The 20,882-nt window shown below is 45.0% G+C and overlaps 1 protein-coding gene across 12 annotated transcripts in view; it reads left to right on the forward strand.

Annotated features, from left to right (window-relative positions):
- The window catches only part of ABLIM1 (actin binding LIM protein 1), a 324,103-nt gene that overhangs the window by 176,818 nt on the left and 126,403 nt on the right, over window positions 1–20,882 (forward strand). For all 12 annotated transcript variants that reach the window (XR_012905702.2, XR_012905697.2, XR_012905707.2 and 9 more), the window contains exons 3-4: window positions 1,548–1,731; window positions 6,776–6,885. Coding sequence is in view for 1 of the 12 variants with exons in the window: in XM_089780202.1 (XP_089636328.1) it covers window positions 1,548–1,731; window positions 6,776–6,885 (294 nt within the window). In the remaining 11 variants the exon portion in view is untranslated. The remainder of the gene's footprint in view (window positions 1–1,547; window positions 1,732–6,775; window positions 6,886–20,882) is intronic.

Consider the following 20,882-nt stretch of genomic DNA (forward strand, 5'->3'; position numbering starts at 1 on the left):
ATGTAATCAGATATCAGCTTTAGCTGTCCAAGTAAATATCAGGATTTTACGGTATTGGTGTCAGGAATCCAGATGAGGGGTTGTGTTCTGGATGTTGACATTTCAGTGAAATTGGAGACTGGTGGGTGTGTTATAGGAATTCAGGCTCCAGCCCCATGTCCAAACCACAGACCTTGCAGTGGGGTAGGGGTAATCTGCAGGAGCAGCAGGTCCCAGGAGCGCTGGGAAGTACCTTCCAGAATGGGGACTGTGGCACCCTTTGATAGGGTTATGCTGTTCCACGCACTGTCCCTGCTCTGCAGCTGCGCTGCCTATTGGAGTCTGCAGTGGCCCTGCTGGAGGTGGAAAGCACAGGTCCTAGAGTGCCATGACTCAGATTGCACTTAACCCTTGGCCAAACATCTTGGTCAAATTTACTGTTTTTCTTCTAGAGTTTTACTGTTCTCAGTGTGGTGGCCTTGGTGTCTTATGATGCCCCTTTGACAGGATGTCTTGGACTTGCACATGGACAAAGACCTCCAGTCTAGTAGTAGGATTCATCCAACTTTTTCCATCCCTTGTATTTCCATGCAGTCTCCTGCCCGTGAGGCCTGCATTCATGGATCAGCTGTGAAAGCAGCCACTTCCCAGTAAAGACATACATTGCTGATGACCGGGAACAAATTTAACCCTAAACGTACCCGATGAGGGTCAACGTCTTCTCCTTCCGCAACTGCCTCCTAATGCAGCTACAACAAAACCAAAACACTGCCCCAAGCATGTCATCTGAAGTGGGAAGCAAAAGGGGCATTTCAGTTAAAACTGTGTATAGGGCAGTCTCTAGATGTTTGGAAGGATATTGTGTGCGTTCACTAGAATTCCACTAGGAGCAGTTTCACTCAAAGGATCTGTCATCTTTAATAAATAAAAATGGTAACTCTAAATCCTATATACCTCGGTGCTGGTGTGTGTCAGTGGCTCTCAAGGACATGTTCCCTTGGCAGTACGTTCTGTACAGAATCTATAATTTCTTAAAATCAGATCAGACAGGCAGACTAAATATGATAGTTTTCCAGCGGGGCCTACACTTGCAGAGTGTTTTGTATGGGTATGTGTTTAAATTGATGAATATGAAGCCAATTCCTTTGCAGCCAGTATTGTCTTCTACCCATTTAGCAGTGCACGATCTAGTCTCTCAAATATTATTTTTCTTAACTATTTTTCTTTGCAGCTCTGGTAATGTGTATGCTACTGACCAGCTCTTGACAGTGGCTAGGGCCACACATGCTAGCTGCTGCTGTACAGGCTTCTGTAGGCAGCTAAGCCAGTGAACAACCTCTTGTAGCCAGAAAATGCCAGTCATTTACCAGCATACCATGTCATATGCCGGGTGGGAGACCCTCTGTTAGAGGGACCAAAACTACCAATTTAATCTCATGTGAAACTATGCCCAGATCTCCTAAAACACTACAGGGGAAGGACAGGATGCTATTTGTACAGCTCTCTATTTTCCAACCTGACAGACAGATTTGACTTGTAATTGATTTGTGCTTGTTTTGTTTTTCCAGTGTGTGGCTGTGACCTGGCCCAAGGTGGTTTTTTCATTAAGAATGGGGACTACCTCTGCACTGTGGATTACCAGCGCATGTATGGAACCCGCTGCAATAGCTGTGGGGAATTCGTGGAAGGAGAAGTAGTGACAGCTTTGGGAAAAACCTACCATCCGAACTGCTTTGCCTGCACTGTTTGCAAGTGAGTGAGCCCTTTCTGTGACATTAACCCCATTAGAAGGAGCACAGGGGGAACTGTGCTGTCACAGCATGCAGTCTGACAGACACATTTTCTATTAAAAGGTGCTTGACTGGGAATGTTTGATTGTGGCCTGAACTTTAGGCAGTTCACAATGCCCATTAGCTTTTCTGAAAAGCATCCACCAGCAAAGCTTTGCTGCTAGGAATAATGCCCTGTACTCTCGCACCACTGCTGCTGTCACACATGAAGTAATTTAATATCAGGATTTTTGTGGAAGAGATTATCAAGAACATTTTGATACTGGAGTTCACATTTGGCTGAACTCAGAGCCAGAATCTTTTAAGGGCCTAGGGGCAGCAGAGTTAGGTACTTACTTTGTCCCAACTTAGCAGACCCTGTCCTTTCTATGAGCTCTGGTGGTTAAGGCAGCTACAAAAGACCTCTTCTTGATCGGGGCACCAGGCTCCCAGTCCTGTTTCAGTGTCTGTCCCTCTTCCCCTTCATGCCTGCTACCCTTCCTCTGGCCACTAGGAGGGGCTCTAAGAGTAATGCTCAATAAAGCACAAGCAGACAAGTTATTCACATCCATCTATGAACACTTTCATGGGTCAAATTACTTGTGCTTAAATGTTCTCAGGATTTGGTCTTAATCTGCTTGCTGGGGACTGGAAATACTGCTTCAGCTGGTCTGCAGTTGCTCCCAACACATACACTCTGACATAGTGTAATGCTCTTTTTCAGTCAGGCAGCTGGTCAACTAATGTTGTCATCTGTTTCAGTCAAAGAAACACTCTTCCTGTGATTGCAATAATATAGCTTGGAAACTTAAACAAAGCATCCATATTTCATTTCTTTTTTCGCTAAATCCTAAACAAAATCCAGAAGAAGTGAGTAAGAAACTTTCAGGGGGAAGGGGGGTGGGGTTGGTTGGACGACTTGGTGATATTGCACATCAAATATGCAAAGACCAAAGTGATTTTATTGAGTTTATTGTAGTCACAGGCAGGCCCTAATGAAAGAAGGAAACGATCTCCAATGTAATGGGAGTAGCAGTTTCAGAAATAGTAATATATGGCATGGAGAATAAAATATTATAACTATTGGCATAGTGGTAACGATTAGACACTTCAATCAGAAGTCAGTTCCCATAGTGAAGTACTAACATCTACAACACCTAAGTAGTAGTCTATTTACTGGTTGCGCTTGGTGTGACTTAGAAAATGTTCTTACATTTCAGTGGCTTGCCAGATGGTGTATTATGCATGATACTTTATGTATTAATGAGAATTGTCCCACTCTTACTCTGTGCTCTCCTATCTGTTGTATCCACCTGTTACCTTATCTTAAACTTAATTGGAAAGTTCCTTTGGGTACAAAGTGTCTTCTGTTACGTTTCCAGTACCTGGCCCAATGGTCCTTGTTTGATGCCTCTCAGTGATAGCACAATAATATAATGTAATAATTTGCTATTTTCCATAATCTCTATTGCTGTTTTGGAAGATGCTATTTCCACTATATTTCCATTCTTTCATTTTGTTGTGCCACTTACCAAGAGAAATTGAATAAAACCATTTTGGCCCCTTTGTCTATTGCATGTCTGCTGAATGTGGAGCCAGAAGGCAGTCACTAATAGCCAATAGATGTGGAGAGCTGAAAAAGATGCATTTTTTTTATTGCCTTAACTCTGATTAGCAGAGATCCAGATGTGAATCAAAAAGAAATACTTTGATCCACATCATTTTGGCTCTTTCGGGTGGACGTGGGGAATGACCCTGAGCCATCCATTTCTGACAAGTCTAAACTTTCATTAAAAAACAAAAGAAATGAATCTTCTAGGCTTTATGGTTGTGAGAATAATCTTCCAAAATGAGCTGAAAGTAAACTTATGCAGTGGTGCCTTGTTGAGTCTGCAGACAGCAGAGGTGCCTCTGCCACTTCTTATGGTTTTATCAGCAGACACAGACTGAAATTAACAAGACCATAGTCAGTTTCAGTTCTGCTCCTAGAAGCATGCTTACAGTAATGATACCATCCCATCTTGTGCTATGAGCAGCAGCAGAGGCAGGCAAAAGATTTCACGGGTGAGGAGGAACCAAAGGGATAGGGTCTGGGCCAGTGTTCCCTCTAAGATTTTCCACCATGAGCGGAGTGAGTTTTGTCTTGTGCACCAGTATTGAGTTCATGTGGCTTGTTCAAATGTGTGCCATTGTGGCACCCAAGTTCTTAATAAATATCTTATAAACCTCTCCCTTTTCCTTCTGCCATGTCTCCCACCGTCCCCTTGCCCCATCTGCTCCCCTGGTACTTACTGCTTTCCCCTACCCCTCAGCCTCCTCTACTGTCCTGGCTCCTGCCCTTCTCACTCCCCTTAGCCCTTTGGGGACCTGTCCCCCTTCCCATCCTTCTTGAACCCTACACCAGCACTTCTCTTCCCCCTATGCCCACTCCTCCTCTAGCCCCACTCTGATAATCTGTGGCTACCCCTTCCCATCCCCTCTCCTAACACCTCCCTCTACCCGCCTGCCTTGCCTCTCTCCTCTGGTGCCCGTCCCTCCCCTCCACATGTCTGCCCTTCTGCTTCACCCCCACAATATCCCTGGCTCCTGCACCTTCCCTTACCCCTGCCCCCTCTTGGTGCCTCCCCTTTCCCTCATTGCCCCCTCTTGGTGCCTCCCCTTTCCTTCATTGCCCTGCCATCTTTCCCCTCTTTCTCCCTGGTCACCACCCTCTGCCCCAGTTCTCCTCATGCCCCTCTGTGCCCTCACACAACTTATTCCATCCCCTGCCTTCTGCATGCCCATCCCTCTTTCAACCTCTCTTTTCCCAGCACCAACTCCTCTCCTCTCCTATTCCTCCCTCTTGCCCACATTGTCCCTCCCCTTTCCTCTCCCAGCATCACCCAGTCCCTTCTTGCACCCCCACTGACACTTTCTCTCCCCTCCCCCTCCTGCCCATTCCCCTCATTGTCTCCTCTTGCACCCTTAGCATTTGTTTCTCCTCCACCCTGCCCCTTGGTGCCTGCCCCTTTCTTCTCCTGCCCTAGACCCCTCCTTTCCCCTCAGCACAAGCCACTTCCTCTCCTCGCCCACCTTCCCCTTAGTTCTACCCGTGCTCCATTTCCTAACTTTCTACCTTTGACATGGAAAGCAGTTTGTGGGAGCTGGAGCCAGGGCCGCGGTGCTATTTTGAGTACCATGGTCCTGGCCTAGAAGCCCCCACAGCCCATCCCCAGCTGCTCCTGGGGCAGGACCATGTGCTGGGACTGGAGCAGAGGCTGCTTATGGTGCTGTTTTTAGTACCACGGTACCAGTCCCTGTGGGACCTTAGTACTAAAAATAGCACCACAGGTGGCCCCAGCTCCAGCTGGAGTAAAGTGGCAGCCTCACAAGGCCCGTTCCAAGGAGCAGCCTGACCAGAACAGCCTCACCTCACATGCCTCAGCGCCAGGCGGAGCAAAGGGCAGCTGCTTGTGGCCAGGGACCCGCCAGGCCACCGGCTGCCACTGCCACTGCTCACCTTCCATACCAGCAGGAAGGTGAGCAGTGACTGTTGCTGCACGGCTCTAAAAATGACATGGGTGGACCTAACATTTTTCCAGTGCGGCCACGCAGGAGCACAGCTTAGAGGGCACACTGGTCTGGGCAGTATTAGAACAGCTCCCTGTAGCAGTCAATAGCCCTGTTAAGGTGTAGGGTCGGGACGTTCTCCAGCAGCCAGAAAGCTCTGCAGTGGGGAGAAACCTCCCCCCTTCCACCAGCTAGAGGCAAGGATGATAAGAAAGTTAAATTTCCCTGATCCCTAGAAGTTGATATGAAAGAGGGAGCCATGAAGCAGTGTTTAAGTGAGGACCCTGCTTCTCTATCAGGAGGATGGCAAGGGAGCAGGACTTCTTGAATTACCACCCTCATCTTTCGTAGATGCCTGGGGCTATTAAAATTAGTCCAATCACAAGTAGAGTCTGTCCAATTTTCAAGTCCTGATCTAAGTGTACTGGTCATCATTTTTAAAAATAACAATGCCCGTAGACTGGCACTGCACTGAAGAATTCATATTCCGTGTATGTTGTTGGAGCATTTCCTAAATGCAGTAAAGTAAATGATGGCCTGTAAAACATGTAGCATGTTAACTTGAGAGGAGCAAATAAAAGACTGGTCACCCATGATGTTTCACTATTTGTTTTGCAGAAAGAAACTGATGCTGATTTATTAAGGATACTTCTGCTAATATACATGTCTGGGTGGGTTGAGATGCAGGCAGCATGTAGCAGGAAATTAACACGGTGCCCCTTTTGGAAGATTTGGAGTTTGAGAATGTTTCCTAATTGTAATGACCTGGTGTAAAGTGCTTAACAACCATAGAGGCAGAAATCTTATATTTATCGACAGAACGGGTACAACAAGATTCAGCAGCAAAGCAGACATCTCTCCTGCTGCCCTACCAGTAAATCTCACCCTTGCTTTAGGTGTGGCCCTCGTCCTCTGCTGACAGAGTGGGGGTGGCTTTGTAACACGAGTGCCCGTTTAAAGTTCTAGGAACTGGAGTACAGCCACGAACTTGCTTATAAAACTTGGTTTTATAAGCAACGAAAAGTCCTTATAGTGGCACGTTATAGTCTAACAGTTTTATTGGAGCATAAGCTTTTGTGGGCAAAGACCCATTTCATCAGATGCCTGTGAGCCTTCCAATCACCATTTCCCCTCTGCCTGCCTTTTGGGAGGATTGTGGCTCCCTTTTGTTGGGTGCTGTTAGTGACGTGCTAAGGCAATTGGTGCTGTAGCCGTTGAGTCTAAGTGAACTCTGCTGTGTCCTTCTCTTTAGATACTGTGCAGCTGATATCTTTAGGGAACCAACATACCAGCCAGTCTGACCTCTGTTCTCCTCACAGCTGACTTTGCTATGGCTGCATTTCAGACGTAGTTTGGCCTGAGTTTCTGTAAGATACTGATTTGCATCAGAAGAAGGCGGCAGGCTCTGGAGACGGGAAAGAGAATGAAATTGCTAGATTAACCTTGAATGACACTTACTTGTCTCTTTCACTCTCCAGACGCCCGTTTCCACCAGGAGACCGGGTTACCTTTAATGGAAGGGATTGTCTCTGCCAAATGTGTGCTCAGCCAATGTCCACCAGTCCAAAAGAGATCTCCAGCTCGAGCAGTAAGTATGCCATAGTCTTTCCTAAGCTTCTCCTGTGTCCAGGAGCCTCAAAAGTTTGCCATGTGTTTTAGTTGTTTTGAAAGCAACTTGGTTGATGCTTATTTGTTGTGAGGATTGCGGCTGAGTTCTGGTTTCTGGGAACCCGTTACTACTTTAGAAAGGGCCCTAGAAAGCCCTTTGTTACTTTGGATGGCAGATGCACATTGACAAGTTACAATCCTCCCTGAATCACCACAGCCTCTGTCTGAAGCTATTCTGAAAGAAACAGTCAGTGTTCTTTGAGAGGCACCCAACAGGCTCTTACTGATGAAAAGGAGGCTTCAGAGTTTGTAGGTCCTAGTTTTCTCATGTGTAATTGCACAGGGTTAAGTCTTCAGTTTTCAGAAGAGGGTGGTGTCAGGAGAAACTCATTCTTGCCTCTAATCTGTAATGTTTAATGTAATTACACGATCTTCTAAAAATAATGCCACCATGAGTGAATCATGCCTCCAGTACAAGGATACTTATGTGAACAGACTCTTCGGAGATACTTTCATAAAGGTAGGGGGGTGGGGGATGGGAGACTGGAGAATGAACAGGCTCTGCTGCTGTATTTGAATGCTTTTTAAAGCAAATAAAAGTTCACCTCTCCACAGTATATTACAGGGCAACAGTGATTCAGCCTCGCCTCATAAATTATGTGCCCCAACCCCCAATCATTTTTGTTGCTCTCTGCAAGACTCTCTCCAATTTGTCCACATCCTTTCCGTAATACAGGACCAGAATTGGACGCAGTACTTCAGAGAGAACCTCACCAGAGCCAGGTAGAGGGGAATAATTACTTCCATCGATCTGCTGGCATGCTCCTAGTGATGCACCCCAATATGCCGTTAGTTTCCTGGGCAACAAGGGCCCACTGAGTCCTGTCTCGCTTCTCATCCACTGTAATCCCCAGGTTCTTTTCTTCAGAACTGCTGCTTAGCCAGTCGGTCCCCAGCCTGTAGCAGTGCTTGGAATTCCTCCATCCTAAGTGCAGAACTCTGCACTTGTCTTTGTTGAACCTCATGAGATTTATTTTGGCCCAATCTTCCAAGTGGCCTATGTCACTCTAGACCCTATCCCTACCCTGCAGCATCTCTACCTCTGTCTTCTCATCCCCAGCTTCGTGTGATCTGAAAACTTGCTGAGGGTGCAATCCATCCAAACATCAGGGCTGGCCTTACCATGAGGTGAACTGAGGCATCCGCCTCGGGTGTCAGACTGTGGCGGGGGTTGGGGGGGAAGGGTGCCACGAGGACCTAGAGTGTAGAAAATTGTTTCTGCTGCTGGTGCATTTGTATTCTCTCTGCTCTACATGCACGGAAATGGTGGAGTGCTGTGCTGAAGGAAGGAGGGCACAAAGAACAGGAAGAAGGCAGAATTGAGACCTTTCAAAGTTTAGGCCCAAGCGAGGAGGCATGGAGGCATCATTTGAGCTCCCCGCCTCAGGTGCCAAAATGTGGTGGGCCGGCCCTGCCAACCATCCAGATAATGAATGAAGATGCTGAATAAAACCAACCCCAGGACTGACCCCTGGATTACAGAATGACTATGATTAAATATAATGCTGTTGCCAAACTCCCCGCCCCCCCCCCCCAAAAAAAAGCCACACCACCATTATGGGGTGTGTTAGCAGGAGTGTTGTAAGCAAGACATTGGAAATAAACCGTTCCAATGTATGCAGCACTGATAAAGCCTCCACTGGAATACTGTGTCCTGTTCTGGGCACCATGGTTTGGGAAAGATGTGGGCAAACTAGAGAAAGTCCAGGAGCGAGCAACAAAAATGATTAAAGGTGTAGAAAAATGACCTACAAAGAAAGATTGAAAAAATTGGGTTTGTTTAATCTGGAAGAGAATGAGTGGGGAATCTGATAATAGTTTAAGTATATAAAAGGCTGTTATAAAGAGGAGGGTGATCAACTGTTCTCCTTAACAGCTTAGAATAGGACAAAAAGCAAGTGCTTAGATTATAGCAAGGGAGAATTATGTTAGACGTTAGGAAAAATGTCCCAACTAAAAGGATAGTTAGGCACTGGAACAAATTACATAGGGAGTAATAACTGTCATTGGAGACTTTTAAGGTTAGACCATCACCTGTCGGGGATCATCTGCTTCATCCCTGCCTCAGTGCAAGGGACTGGATTAGATGGCCTATTGAGGCCTTTCCAGTTCTACATTTCTGGCTTCTAAGGGAGACCACAGACAATAGTAATTTTGTATTGTGCTTGCACCTAGAGCTTTGTCCTGACAAGGGGTAGGGTCCCGCTGAGTAAAGTGCTGAAAAACCACAGTGAAATAACCTCTAGGAATTTTTATGTACTGCTTGGAAACGTGTGCACATCTTTTAGTGCATGTGTTGTGAATTTTGAATGGACTTATAGCTAGATACAGTTACAATTTCTGGAGTTTCTAGTCATTTTAGTGCAAGGCTTCACCAAAAAGAGAAATAAAGGTGGGTGCAGGATGTGTTCATAGGGCTCTGAGAGTCTAATGAAGAGTTCTCTGAATATATTTCTTCCAAGCTCTGTCAGTTGTCACTTCAATGGAGATATCTTGCTAGCATCAACAGGTAAATTGTAATTAGTGTAAAATATTCCAGATCTCCTCCACTCTCCTGCAGGCTGAGTCAATCATCAATCTTTCCTGATGTCTTTTTTCCCTTTTTTCAGTAATGTTTGTGATGCATTCCACTGAGGAGAAATTCTCATTCTGTTTTATGTCATATTCTGCGGTCAGTTTCCACTGGTTACTTTTAAATAGATTAATGAGGGATCTTATTTCAAAGAAAATTAAGGTGAGCATGGAGGAATGTGGTAGACTGAAAGTCAATATTGACCAAATAATGTCGATCTACTCATCAACTGGTGCCTCTTGCTGGCCATCTGGGGGATTAGTTTTGCAGGTTGGTATGCACTCTCTTGATCTTGCCTTGTCCCATCACATCTGCTCCCTGGCCCTTGTCACTGCAAGGACTGTGGAGTCATCTTCATGACACAGCCCTCTGGCAGTGTTCTAATCTGTGCTTCTCCCTTTCAATCAACTATCTAGCCACTTCCTCAGTGGCGACTTCAGTCAATGGTTCAGACATTTCCCCAGAGGTAAGTGGAGGGAACCCGGACCTGCTCACTACTCTTGGCCTCAGCCCAGGGACACAGTAAATGGTAGCCATGTGCTGTCTCCTCTAACTCTTCAGTACATTTCCTTGGGCTAATTCCCATGGTCCCAGCACATTCTTCACCCTTACCTCAGATCCTTAATATGCCAGTCCTAGCAACCAGTCAACAGTGTTTCTGCCTAGCACTGCTTTGTCCAGGAAGGTAGCTTCTATCCACTTGCAAGGCACCCAGATCTCCCTCTTTGAGTTCCTGGAAGGAACTTGCCCTGCCCTGCGACTCTTCTTGTATGGGCCTTCTGGGCCCTCATTGGCGGTTGCTTGGTTAACTCCTTTAAGTCCAGTGTGTGGCATCCTTCATAGCTCCCACTTGAGATTTTTCTGATTTTCAATAATAACATGCATTTTGCTCAATGTTAGTTCAGAGTTCAGATAAATGAAAGGCAAGTTGACAGCTTTTCTTAGGAAGTTTCAAGGGAAAGAAAATGCCTCTTTGTACACAAGAGTTAATTCTCTTGAATAACAACCCTAATATTGCTGCATCTTTTTCTAATGCAATGTCAGTGGAAATCAGAAAGAAAACCTACTGAATAATTCATCTCTTGATTTTTTTTTTTTCCTCTGGAACTACCTGGAGCCCTACTGCAACCTTGTTTTTTACATGCTGGATATACTTATTTTTATTGATGTTAACAGAGTATGAATTAAATGCTTGCAAATAACTCTGAAAATGTAATGGATTGAGTTTTGGTACCTTCACTTCACATTTATCAAATTGTTAAATGAAAAAGTAATCAAGAAAGATGAGGAGATATATAGTTGGATGCTTACGAACTCTAATGCGATGAGAAATGATGGTATTTTAACAATGCCAGCTCTAAATGAAGAAGGTTTAGGGCCATCAACTGGAATTTTAAAACTGCATTGTTGGAGACTCTTGTGCCTCAAAAGTTAAACCCCGTGCCCAAGATACTAAAAGTTATCTTCCCTATGAATAAGTAAGAATGGACTAATTCTGTCAAGTTAATTACTCTGTGTGTGTTCTAGAATAGCCAGGGTTTTTTACAATTTCCTGATCACTCTTCTCTGCATCTTTTTTTTTTTTTTTTTTTTTTTTTGCTCGACCAAATGGCAACAACTTTTTCCCCTCGGCTTTTTGTGCTATATCTACCACTTAGACTCTTTGTCTGTAAGGGGCTGGCCACCCCTGCTATACAGGGATATCTAACCTCTTTTTGTCAGTACTGTAATTGATATGTTTGGTACTGGGCATTGTGCTTTTCAAGTTTTATTCAGATCTGCTACATGATTCTGATTGCCTCTTCCCCACAATATTTTTGATCCCATTTACCCCAAAGTCCTAATGAACAGTGCTATTCAGAATTGCCAGTTCCACTCTCTCTGAAGACCTATATTCTTTGGACTTGGAAATAATAAGTGTGGGAAATAAGTGTTGGTTTCTGTTTTGTATTATCTGGATAGCCTTGTCTTGTGGTCTCGGTGTTGTGTTTTGAGGAAGCTAAAAGGTTATGCAGCTCTTTGAAGAGGAAGAGTTGATTTGGGATTAGGAGACCTGGGTAACTGTTCCAATTTGCTGAGAAATTCCACATGACATGAATACTAGACTTCATGGGTCTGTACAGCCAGAACTAGCATAACTCCCTTTCCAAATCACCATTCAGAAGGATTGCTTTCACCAGACCATGGTTTGCATTTGGAAAAATGTGGTTTTCTGCCTTGAAATGTAACATAAATCCCCTACAGCAGCTTTCTCTGGCTTTGGAAAATATATAAGAAGTTCATTTTGTGCTGAAGTACTCAGTGATGCCACTCAAAGGAATGCACCAAATTGCTCTGCCAAACAGATTTGGGCAACTTCATATTGTGTGCGGTGCAATACAGCTATGTTACTGTTATTCTTCAACATTGGATAGTGTGTGTTCAATATTTTCCCATACAGATAAGGCAGCCCGTGATTTCTAAAAATTTGCATGCACAGTTGTGGTAATTAGTTTGTTTTTGTTGTTTGATACCTGTATTGTACTCCTTTTGTTCCAGTCTCATGCCTAGAATGAAAGCTGTATGGGGCAGAGATTTTACTTTTTGTTACCTGTTTGTACAGTACCTACTTTGATGGGGCTCTGAACTTTGATTGGGTCTTTGAGTATTTAATACATATAATACTCTCTATGTTTAATAAACACATGCAAGAAAGGATATCATTTAGTGCATCAGCATCCCTGTTCCTTTAGTTAAAAAATGATAGAGCTTCCATTGAATATGCATCTTACAGTAAAAGTGGGATCAAATAATTACACACATCTGATTTGCCTACTTGTATTCCCACCTTCCCTCATAAAATATCAAACCCTTTGAAGTTATTTTTCTACATAATAAAGAATAAAAATATAGAGGGCCAGTCCAATTTTTGAAATATCTTTTCTAGGTCACCATTAAACACTGATTTTCTGATTATCATTTTTAACATGTTATACTTAGAAGGCAACCTAATTGCTGTCAGTGTCATAAATAATTTTCCTTTTTATTATGTATGAGGTAGCTACTGTACATAATAAAATAAATTGGTTACTTTTTCACAGGCATAACTTCTGCTTACAGGTTGCTTGACCAAAATGGGTGTAACATTTCCCCCAACTATAGCCAGAGTGAAACATTTGCAGTTAGAATTCTTCAGCATTTAGCTACATTGTGCCTAGGATTTTCAAAATGTCGTTGCTTTTGCTTCTTTCACAAGCTTTCCTGAAACTTTCTCATTATTTGAAATCTGTTGTAAGGACTAGTCTAGCATTTGGAAGGTAAGAGTTGATCATGCTATTTGAAAGCAAATGATCTGTAGTAACTTTGCTTACAAAAGAGATATTAAACAACATCCTACTCATGTGGGTGATATTTTTTTCTTTCACCCTAAGGAAATACCATTTAATTTCATTATGTGCATTAAAGCTGGAGTGTTTGAGTATTGTGCAAACCCTTGGCACACAGCTAGCAGTGCCTCAGAATAAAACAATGGACCCAATTCTGCCTCAGGATATGCTCTCACAATTTCCACTGACTTTAGTGGGTGTATCTGAGGGCAGAGCATGTCCTTTTGTGTTTCTCAGAAATCTCTTTATTGAACTATGTATTTTAAACTGTCAAATTAATCAAAGCCCTTTCTGTAGGTGTAGTAAAATCTTGTACTTATTACACATTACAAGGTTATTATAATTTTTGTAAGTCACTGCACACCCATATTCACTGTCCCCCCCCACACACCCTTCAATGTATCTTACAGTGTCACCTGTGGCCTTGAATGTGGAGAGACCCTAGAGCTTGGAATCTGCTGGATGTTTAACAAGGGGCCCCCTACCCATCAATCCTAAAGATTCCTCTTTAGCCCATCGGAGTCTGAGGGAACTGGCTTGCCCCCATAATGTTCTCATAGCCCTGTAGCTCTGCATGTTAGCAATGTAGTGGACCTAAAACGTCACCTCCCTCTTCCCATTAAACCAATTCATGTGCATTAATGAGCTGTAAATTCTAGGAGCTGACATGGAGTTCATACTTTGCTTCCTTTCTGGCAAGAGCCAGCATGACCTGGACCACTAATTCTGGCTGACATTTTATTAAATCACACTGATGATCATCAGGTTAATCTTTTGAAATGATTTTGGTGTACAATGCCTACGACTCTAATTGCCCCTTCATTTAGAGAGATTTGCAGTACATTTCCTAGGCTTAGAAGCATTTGCACCAGGCAAATTGCTTTCTTTAATTCATTTTCTTTTTATGGTTGCTTGCGTCCTGGTCCTTCCATCATGGCAGTCATAGAGCTGAGGGCTACGAATCTGGATTTCTGGGTTCGGTTCCCAGTACTGCTGTGTTGTAACTATAGACAGCCCTTTGATTAGCCTCAATTTACCCAGCCGCTAAATGGGTAATGAGGCCTAACTCTCCAAGCTGATAAAATGCGTTGAGATTCTGCAGTGACAGATGCCATGGAAGGGCACAATATTGATAGAATTCTAACTCCTATGCATCAGCACGCAGAGTAGCATTCTAATGGAGTGTATGAATCCTTACTGCTAGCGCTAGTCAGCAGTGTTCCGTCTAATTTTTTCCATTAATGTGTGGAATACATTTTCTGTGCAACAAGGCATGTGCAAATGTGCACCACCAGTAGAAACAAAACCTAGGTGTGGGCCCTTTGCTAATCAGCGAGGCAGCTTTTGAATCACTCCCGAGCGGCTGTACAAGTGCACAGTTCGCAGGGACCACTGCTAGCCAGAAACTTTTCAGTGCAAAAGTTTTCCATTGGAAAATGCTGCTTTGCTGAAATCTAAATGTTTCATGGTTGTGAGGCAATTCTGATATTTTCGACCAGAAAGCTTTTCCCGGTGAATTGAAATAGTGTTTTGTTCTGTGTGTCATTTCACTTTGATTTTTTTATATTTTGACTTCATAGAAAGGTGTTCAGACTTAATGTTAATATCATATTAAAAGTCTATAATTGACATTTACATATATTTAACATATTGTATTATAATACCTTGACGTTATCAAAACTAAAATTTTCAATATGGTTGTTTGTGTGTCTGATAAGCAGGAGGCATACATTACATCAGCACTCTGCAGACTGCATTGGCCTTCCCTCCTTACCAGGTGCAAAGCCCTGTATGCCACCCTTTGAATAGTGCCTCTCTCTCCTTATCCATCACCATGGCATTTGGGGTCACAGGTTGTGCTTCTGCTAGCAGTTCTAGATTTGTACATATTAGTTTGTGGCTGCTGGTCTGACAGCTGCTTTCTTAACCTTCAAGACTGATCTTTTAACACAGGAAGAGGGGTGTGTTTATATTTACTTTTTAGCTAATATGCTGACTTGTTTTTAGTAATTATTTCTAGGCCCATTTAACGTATGTGAATAGTGCATAAAACTACTTGCCAGTGTTCTGTAATTGTTTGATGTTAGTGTAACCACTCTTTGAGCCCTTTTAGCCACACAGTCGCCATATCTTTGCCCTTATTAGAGTAGCTTTATTCAAAGTACCAGTCAAAAGAATTTGTAGTGTTGCCCAGTAATTGGGCATCACATTAGGCAACATGAGCAGATATGTAAGTGCAATTCCAGGAAAAGGTTTCCCAGAGATGAGGTGTGTGGCACACTGGAAGCTCAAGTGTCACATTCAAAAAAGTGCTGAAAAGTATGTCAGGAACCCAAGGTCGCTCCAGGGGTATGTGGGCGAAAGAGTTAGTTGTTCCAGGCATGGCATGTTGTAGGTTTTGGATTGCTGGCATTCTCAGGACTAGGAGCCTTGATGAAAAGTACAATTAGATACGCCTCATTGCAGCTGCTGGAGATTAGACCTGTTTGGGTTAGTGTGCTCCAAACACAACAATGGAAGATTACTCAAAATATTCTCCAGAAATGGTGACACAGAGGTTGCTGTACTAGGGGCAGACATTAGAGAGGAGCTAGTTTGCAGTATGCAGTTTGTTCAGAAACAGGAACCTGGACAAATGAGTCTGTATTGCACTAGGTCATCTTTTCTTATACCTAAAGTACTAAGAGCATTGTCGGTACCAGCTGCTGTATTGTTTATACCTGGCCAAGGAGAACAATAGCCAATGTACAAAAAGTCTCAAAGGGGTAGCTGTGTTAGTCTGTAACTTTTGGTCATCTGAAGAAGTGGGCTGTGCCCACAAAAGCTCATGATACCATCTACATGTTTTGTTAGTCTTTAAAGTGCTACCAGACCATTTGTTGTTTTTTAAGTTTGTCCTGTACAGGCTAACTCAGCTACTCCTGAAGCTTTTTAAAAATGGAGAGTAGTCATGTGGCACCTGAGAGATTAACAAATATATAAAATATAGTATCATGAGCTTTCATGGGCAAAACCCACTTCAGATGAACATGTGTGGAGAGTAAAAGGGGGACCCTCGGAATAAAAAGGGAGAGGAGGGGGGGAAATTACCTGTCAATTGTAGTCTCCGTGCTAATGAGGCTAACTGAGTGGGATGGAAGTGTCCCAAACTTAGCTTTTGATGTCAATAGGGTGTTCAGTTGTCAGGAAAGTTGGTTTTATAACAGGCCATCCAGTTCAAGCCTTTGTTCAGGCCAAGTGTCAGATTTGCGTTCAAAGGTCAATTCTGCACTCTCTTTCTCAGCAGTTGGCTTGTGAGATTCCTTTGTAGAAGGAATGGATACTTTTAATGGCTACTCATTATTGAATGCCCAGGCAGGTTAAAATGTTCCCCTAGAGGTTTCCTTTTGTTACCATTGATAATATCTATTTTGTGTCCATTAATCCTTTGTCATAGGCAGCTTGGCCAATATACATGGCAGAGAGGCACTGCCGGCATTTGATGGCATAGATCACATTAGAGGACATGCAGTTGTAAGAGCCTCTGATGTGGAGGCTTATGTGGTTAGCTCCTGTGATGGTGTCACTAGTATAAATGTGTGGACAGCATTGGCAACGGGGATTATTGCAGGAGAAGGTTCCTGGGTGAATGTATCTGAGTTGTGATGCGTGGTTGCTGGAAAGAATTTGCTTTTGGTTAGGGGGTTGTCTATCAGCAAGGATTAGCCTGTCTCCTGAGGCCTGTCAGAGTGAGGGATTGTTTTCTGGGACAGGTGTAGAGTGTCGATGTGCTGGAGTGGTTTAAGCCGGGGCTGTTGGTGATGACTCGTGGTGTTCTGTTTTCCTTATTGGGCCTGTCTTGAAGAAGCAGATTCCTGGGTACTCGTCTACCTCTGTCAATGGCCAATGTAGATATTCAGTGGGGAAGAGTCTGGTCCTAATCCTATGCATGCTGAATGCCTCTTCTGAGATGCTGTGTGATTTCAGTGCTAAGGATTTTGTGGATTTGGCTCAATGAATACCTGATGCTGGATGTGAAAACTAAAATTGGCCCTGACACTAGTCTGACATGCTTTTGCGCAAAAATAAATAGGTTTGTGGATGTCAATTAAGGACAGAGATTCGGGCTTAAGTTAGGGATCTTGGTTTCTTTTGGTCCTTTCACAAGCCCCATTTTCATTGTATTGCAAAGTGCTGCTGCTGCCTAAAAGGTGTTCAGGTAAAAGCTTGTTCCCACATGATCCAAACCAGCACCTGTTTTAGGCTGGGGCTTTATATGTTGCCCCACTTATAGGGCATGTCAAAACTGTGTGGTTTGTGGCTGCTTTCCGATATCTCCCACTTTACTCCTGCTGGATGGTCTCTGACTTCACAAGCAGGTCTGTGGAATTAGGTGAGCTTTTGGAGCAGGGTATTAGCCATGGGCGATGGGTATAAATGGTGGGGGAAGACATGGCCTTCCCAAACCACCAGCCTGGCCCCACACACACTCTGCCCCCAGAACACCTACTGTAGGCATCCTGGGGGAAGAGTGTTGCTGCCCCCGAGTACCCGCCCTTCCCATGCTCCAGTGCTGGGAAGGCTGGGGCCATGCACTGCCCACACTGTCCATGCTCTGTGTGTGGACCTTGGCTCCTGAGGGGGGCAAGGCCTGAGCAGACGAGGCAGGGATAGGGGTAGAGCTGGGGTTTGCCTCTTCCAACCCTACCTTCACCCACTGCCCATGACATCAGCAGGTGGAACCCTTGGCAGAATCTGGCTATGTGTCTGCTGTGTCCCAGGGCATGGGCTGCTGCAATCAACAAAGCATTGCCTCCTCCCCGTGGCTTCAAGACACCCCATGCTTTTGCTCGTGGATTGGATGCTGAGATCAGAGAGACAAGAGGGTGAAATAACACCTTTTACGGGACCAGCCACTCTTGGTGAAAGAGGTAGGCTTTCAAGCTACCTGCTGAAGACCTCTGTGTAGCTCGAAAGCTTGTCGTCTTTTACCAACAAAAGTTGGTCCAATAAAAGGTATTTCATCTAATATCCCGGGGCTAAAACAGCAAATGGTGCCTGAGTGGTGGTAGCTAAGATATGGTGATGTTTGCAGCTACACAGTTGACCTGCCAATCCACCATACTATTCAACCAGTGGCAAATACGTACTGAGAAATCCTACAGCCAGCTGGATTCACTTCTGGGTGCAACTGTGAAGGCTTGGTCTACACTACAGCGTAGAGACGGCTCTGTCTGTCATCCCCAGGGATGCTGGGCTTCAGTTGTGATCCTGCTTGGAGCTGACAGCTTGGATAGTTGGCCTCAGTGCAGGGACGGAGGGCCCAGCTCTCAGTGCCATGCAGTTAAGTCAGTAGGAGTGCCCCGGTAAGGTCACACACTGCTGAGAGAGAGGATGAAGTGTAGACTTTAACCATAGCAGTACTGGCGGCGGCTGTACTGTACGTTGACCTAACTTAAGTCCATTTAATTTTTCTAATGTAGACAATGCCTTAGCCTAGGATCTGGAGAACTGAGTTGGTAGACAGTGTAAGGGAAGCAGGGTCCAACTTTCAAATTGGTGGCATCGCTGTCTGTTTCACAATAGCTTTTGAACACCACCTCTGATCAATTCTGGAATATCAGTAAAGGTTCTAGGTCTTGATGACCAGAACTCTGTTGACTTGCAGGGAAATTGGAAGAACCAATGTGAGACACAAAAAGTCCCCTGGCATCTGGTTAGCACCTCTTTGGTGGCTGTAGAAGATCAACAAACAGCTTGATGGCAGCCATTAATATCTTCCAGCATAACAATGTCCTCCATCTCAGCTCTGAGCCTGAAAGAGGAAAGAAAGAAAGAAAGAAAGAAAGAAAAGCATAGGGAAGAGGGAGGTGCACTTTTGCATCTGTAGCTGGAGAAAATGCTGAATAATCTCCCCAGCGGCTAAGCATTTTGACAATTCCCAGAGCTATTTGCAGACATAACAGAATCCTGGCAGCCGTCCTTTTCTGCCTGGTTGAAGGCCTTGTAAATATTCAGCCCTTCACTTCTGGACACCTGGCTTCCCATATCAGTACTGCTGCTGGTTGGAGAAAAGCAAAGAGCGCCATTCTCTCGTTGCCTGTTGAGAACACACAGGACTCATCAGAAGAAACAAAGGAGACTCCAGCTGGGTGACATGGATGAGGATTATTACAGACTGCAGAGTAAGTGATTATGCTTGGCGCAGAACAGCTTGTTTCCCAGGCAGCTAAAAGGGAAGTTGGAGCCCTGTGCAGCCAAACAAAGCTTTTTGCTTTCATGAAGAGCCCTTCATAATCCAGGCATCACGAAGCACTCACTAGTGAGTCATTGAAGATAATGATAGTGTAGGGCCTGCGCAGGCAATTGTCAGCCATCATGTGCATCACTGTGTGTGATGGTTCCAAAGGGAAAGTCGCAGCATGAGGCTTCCCAAGTTCTTCTGGGACCTTCCAGCGAATGAAAGAGAAGATCAGCTAATGGAGGCCTGTAAGGGAGGCCAACAATCTTTAGATAGGCAGTCTGGACTCAACCAGATCTAGCTTGGCCAAGACATAGCGGGGAAACTTGCCGCAGTGAGAATAAGTCTCTTTTTGAGAAAAGGCTGCTTTGATTCACAAGCTTTTATCATCCTGAACAGTTTGATCAACTAAGACTTTGTGGATGCTGCTGTGGATCAGAAATAAACATCTTTTCGTGTCCCTCATCACCCCTGCAGAAGAGCCCAGAATTCTTTATTCATCTTACTTGACAGCTTCTAAGTCTCCCTCCCTCTCATCTATTTACATCAAACCTTTTTGCTTTCTCTGCAGAGAATCTACTGTTACAGACAGAGGGAGGTGGTGACAATAATTAGATGGACTGCGGCTGATTTGTATTCGTTGCAGTGGGAGGTTTGCAGGGAATAATACTAAGGCATGAAAGACTAGGCTGCAAGACGTGTTATAGGGAGGAGTAGGTAGATGTTAAGGTGACAATAGAAATCCTGGAAGTGCCTGATGAAAATAGGAGATAAATGTGTCTATAAAATGAAACACAATGAGTGTATAAGTGTCAGGCGGCAGAGGGGGCTACCTCACCTGGGGTCCATCAGTCCACTCCCCGCCCAGCACCCCCATCGGGCCACGTACCCTCTTTGTGCTCCCCGCCACCTTGACAGTCTGATGACCCGAAATCCTTCGGCTCCCATCTGACTTTTGGCTAGTCAACAGGAGATGGTAGGGGGGCTCGGGTCTGCCCTCACTCCGAGCCCCAACCCAGGGCCCTAAGGACTGGGACAGAGTCCCAATTCTGGTTGGGGGGGGTTCCAACTCGAAACGCACCAACCCCCCGGGTTTCTACCCTGTCCTGGGTCACTTCCTACCTTCCTTGCTCTTGTGTTGTGGCTCAGGGTCGCCCCTCTGCTCTCCTCCTGGCCACCTCTTTTCACGGCGGAGGTGCCTCTTTTAAACATCCCGCCGCTGGTGCATCTCGGAATGGAGGGGAGAGGGGGCCACGCCGGCATCCTTGGCCCCTCCCCTTCTCCCGTTCCCTGCCGGCTCTTGCCCGGGCCGGCATTGCCAGCAATCCTGGGCAGGCGCGGTTTCGGCTGAGGCCGGGACACCCCCGCTGCTTCTTCCCCCCGCCCCCTGGGGCCCGCTGGGCTCCGGCGTGGAGCACAGAGCCGCCTCTGCCTGCCCCTTGGCTGCATCGGAGCAGGTGGAGCACCACCAGGGGGCGGCGCAGAATGGCCGCTTCTCCCCAGCACACCAGGGACAGCGCAGCGGCAGTGTGGGGCGGCAGAGCAACCCTGTCACAATAAGGAGTGATACTTGCTCAGACAGTGTGGTGGGGTCTGCTGGAATATACTACTTTATCAAATCCAATCAGGCCTCAAATTACCACGTAGCTTTTTTCTTAACCTTCCCAACAGACATGTTTAGAGGAAAAACCTCTTCCTGCAAACCAATAGAATGTGTGATTGTACACATATGTGTGCACATAGACTAAAATACTCAATAG

The sequence above is a fragment of the Pelodiscus sinensis genome, chromosome 8 (genome assembly GCF_052426305.1).
Source record: "Pelodiscus sinensis isolate ZL-2025 chromosome 8, ASM5242630v1, whole genome shotgun sequence".
Taxonomy (NCBI): Eukaryota; Metazoa; Chordata; order Testudines; family Trionychidae; genus Pelodiscus; species Pelodiscus sinensis.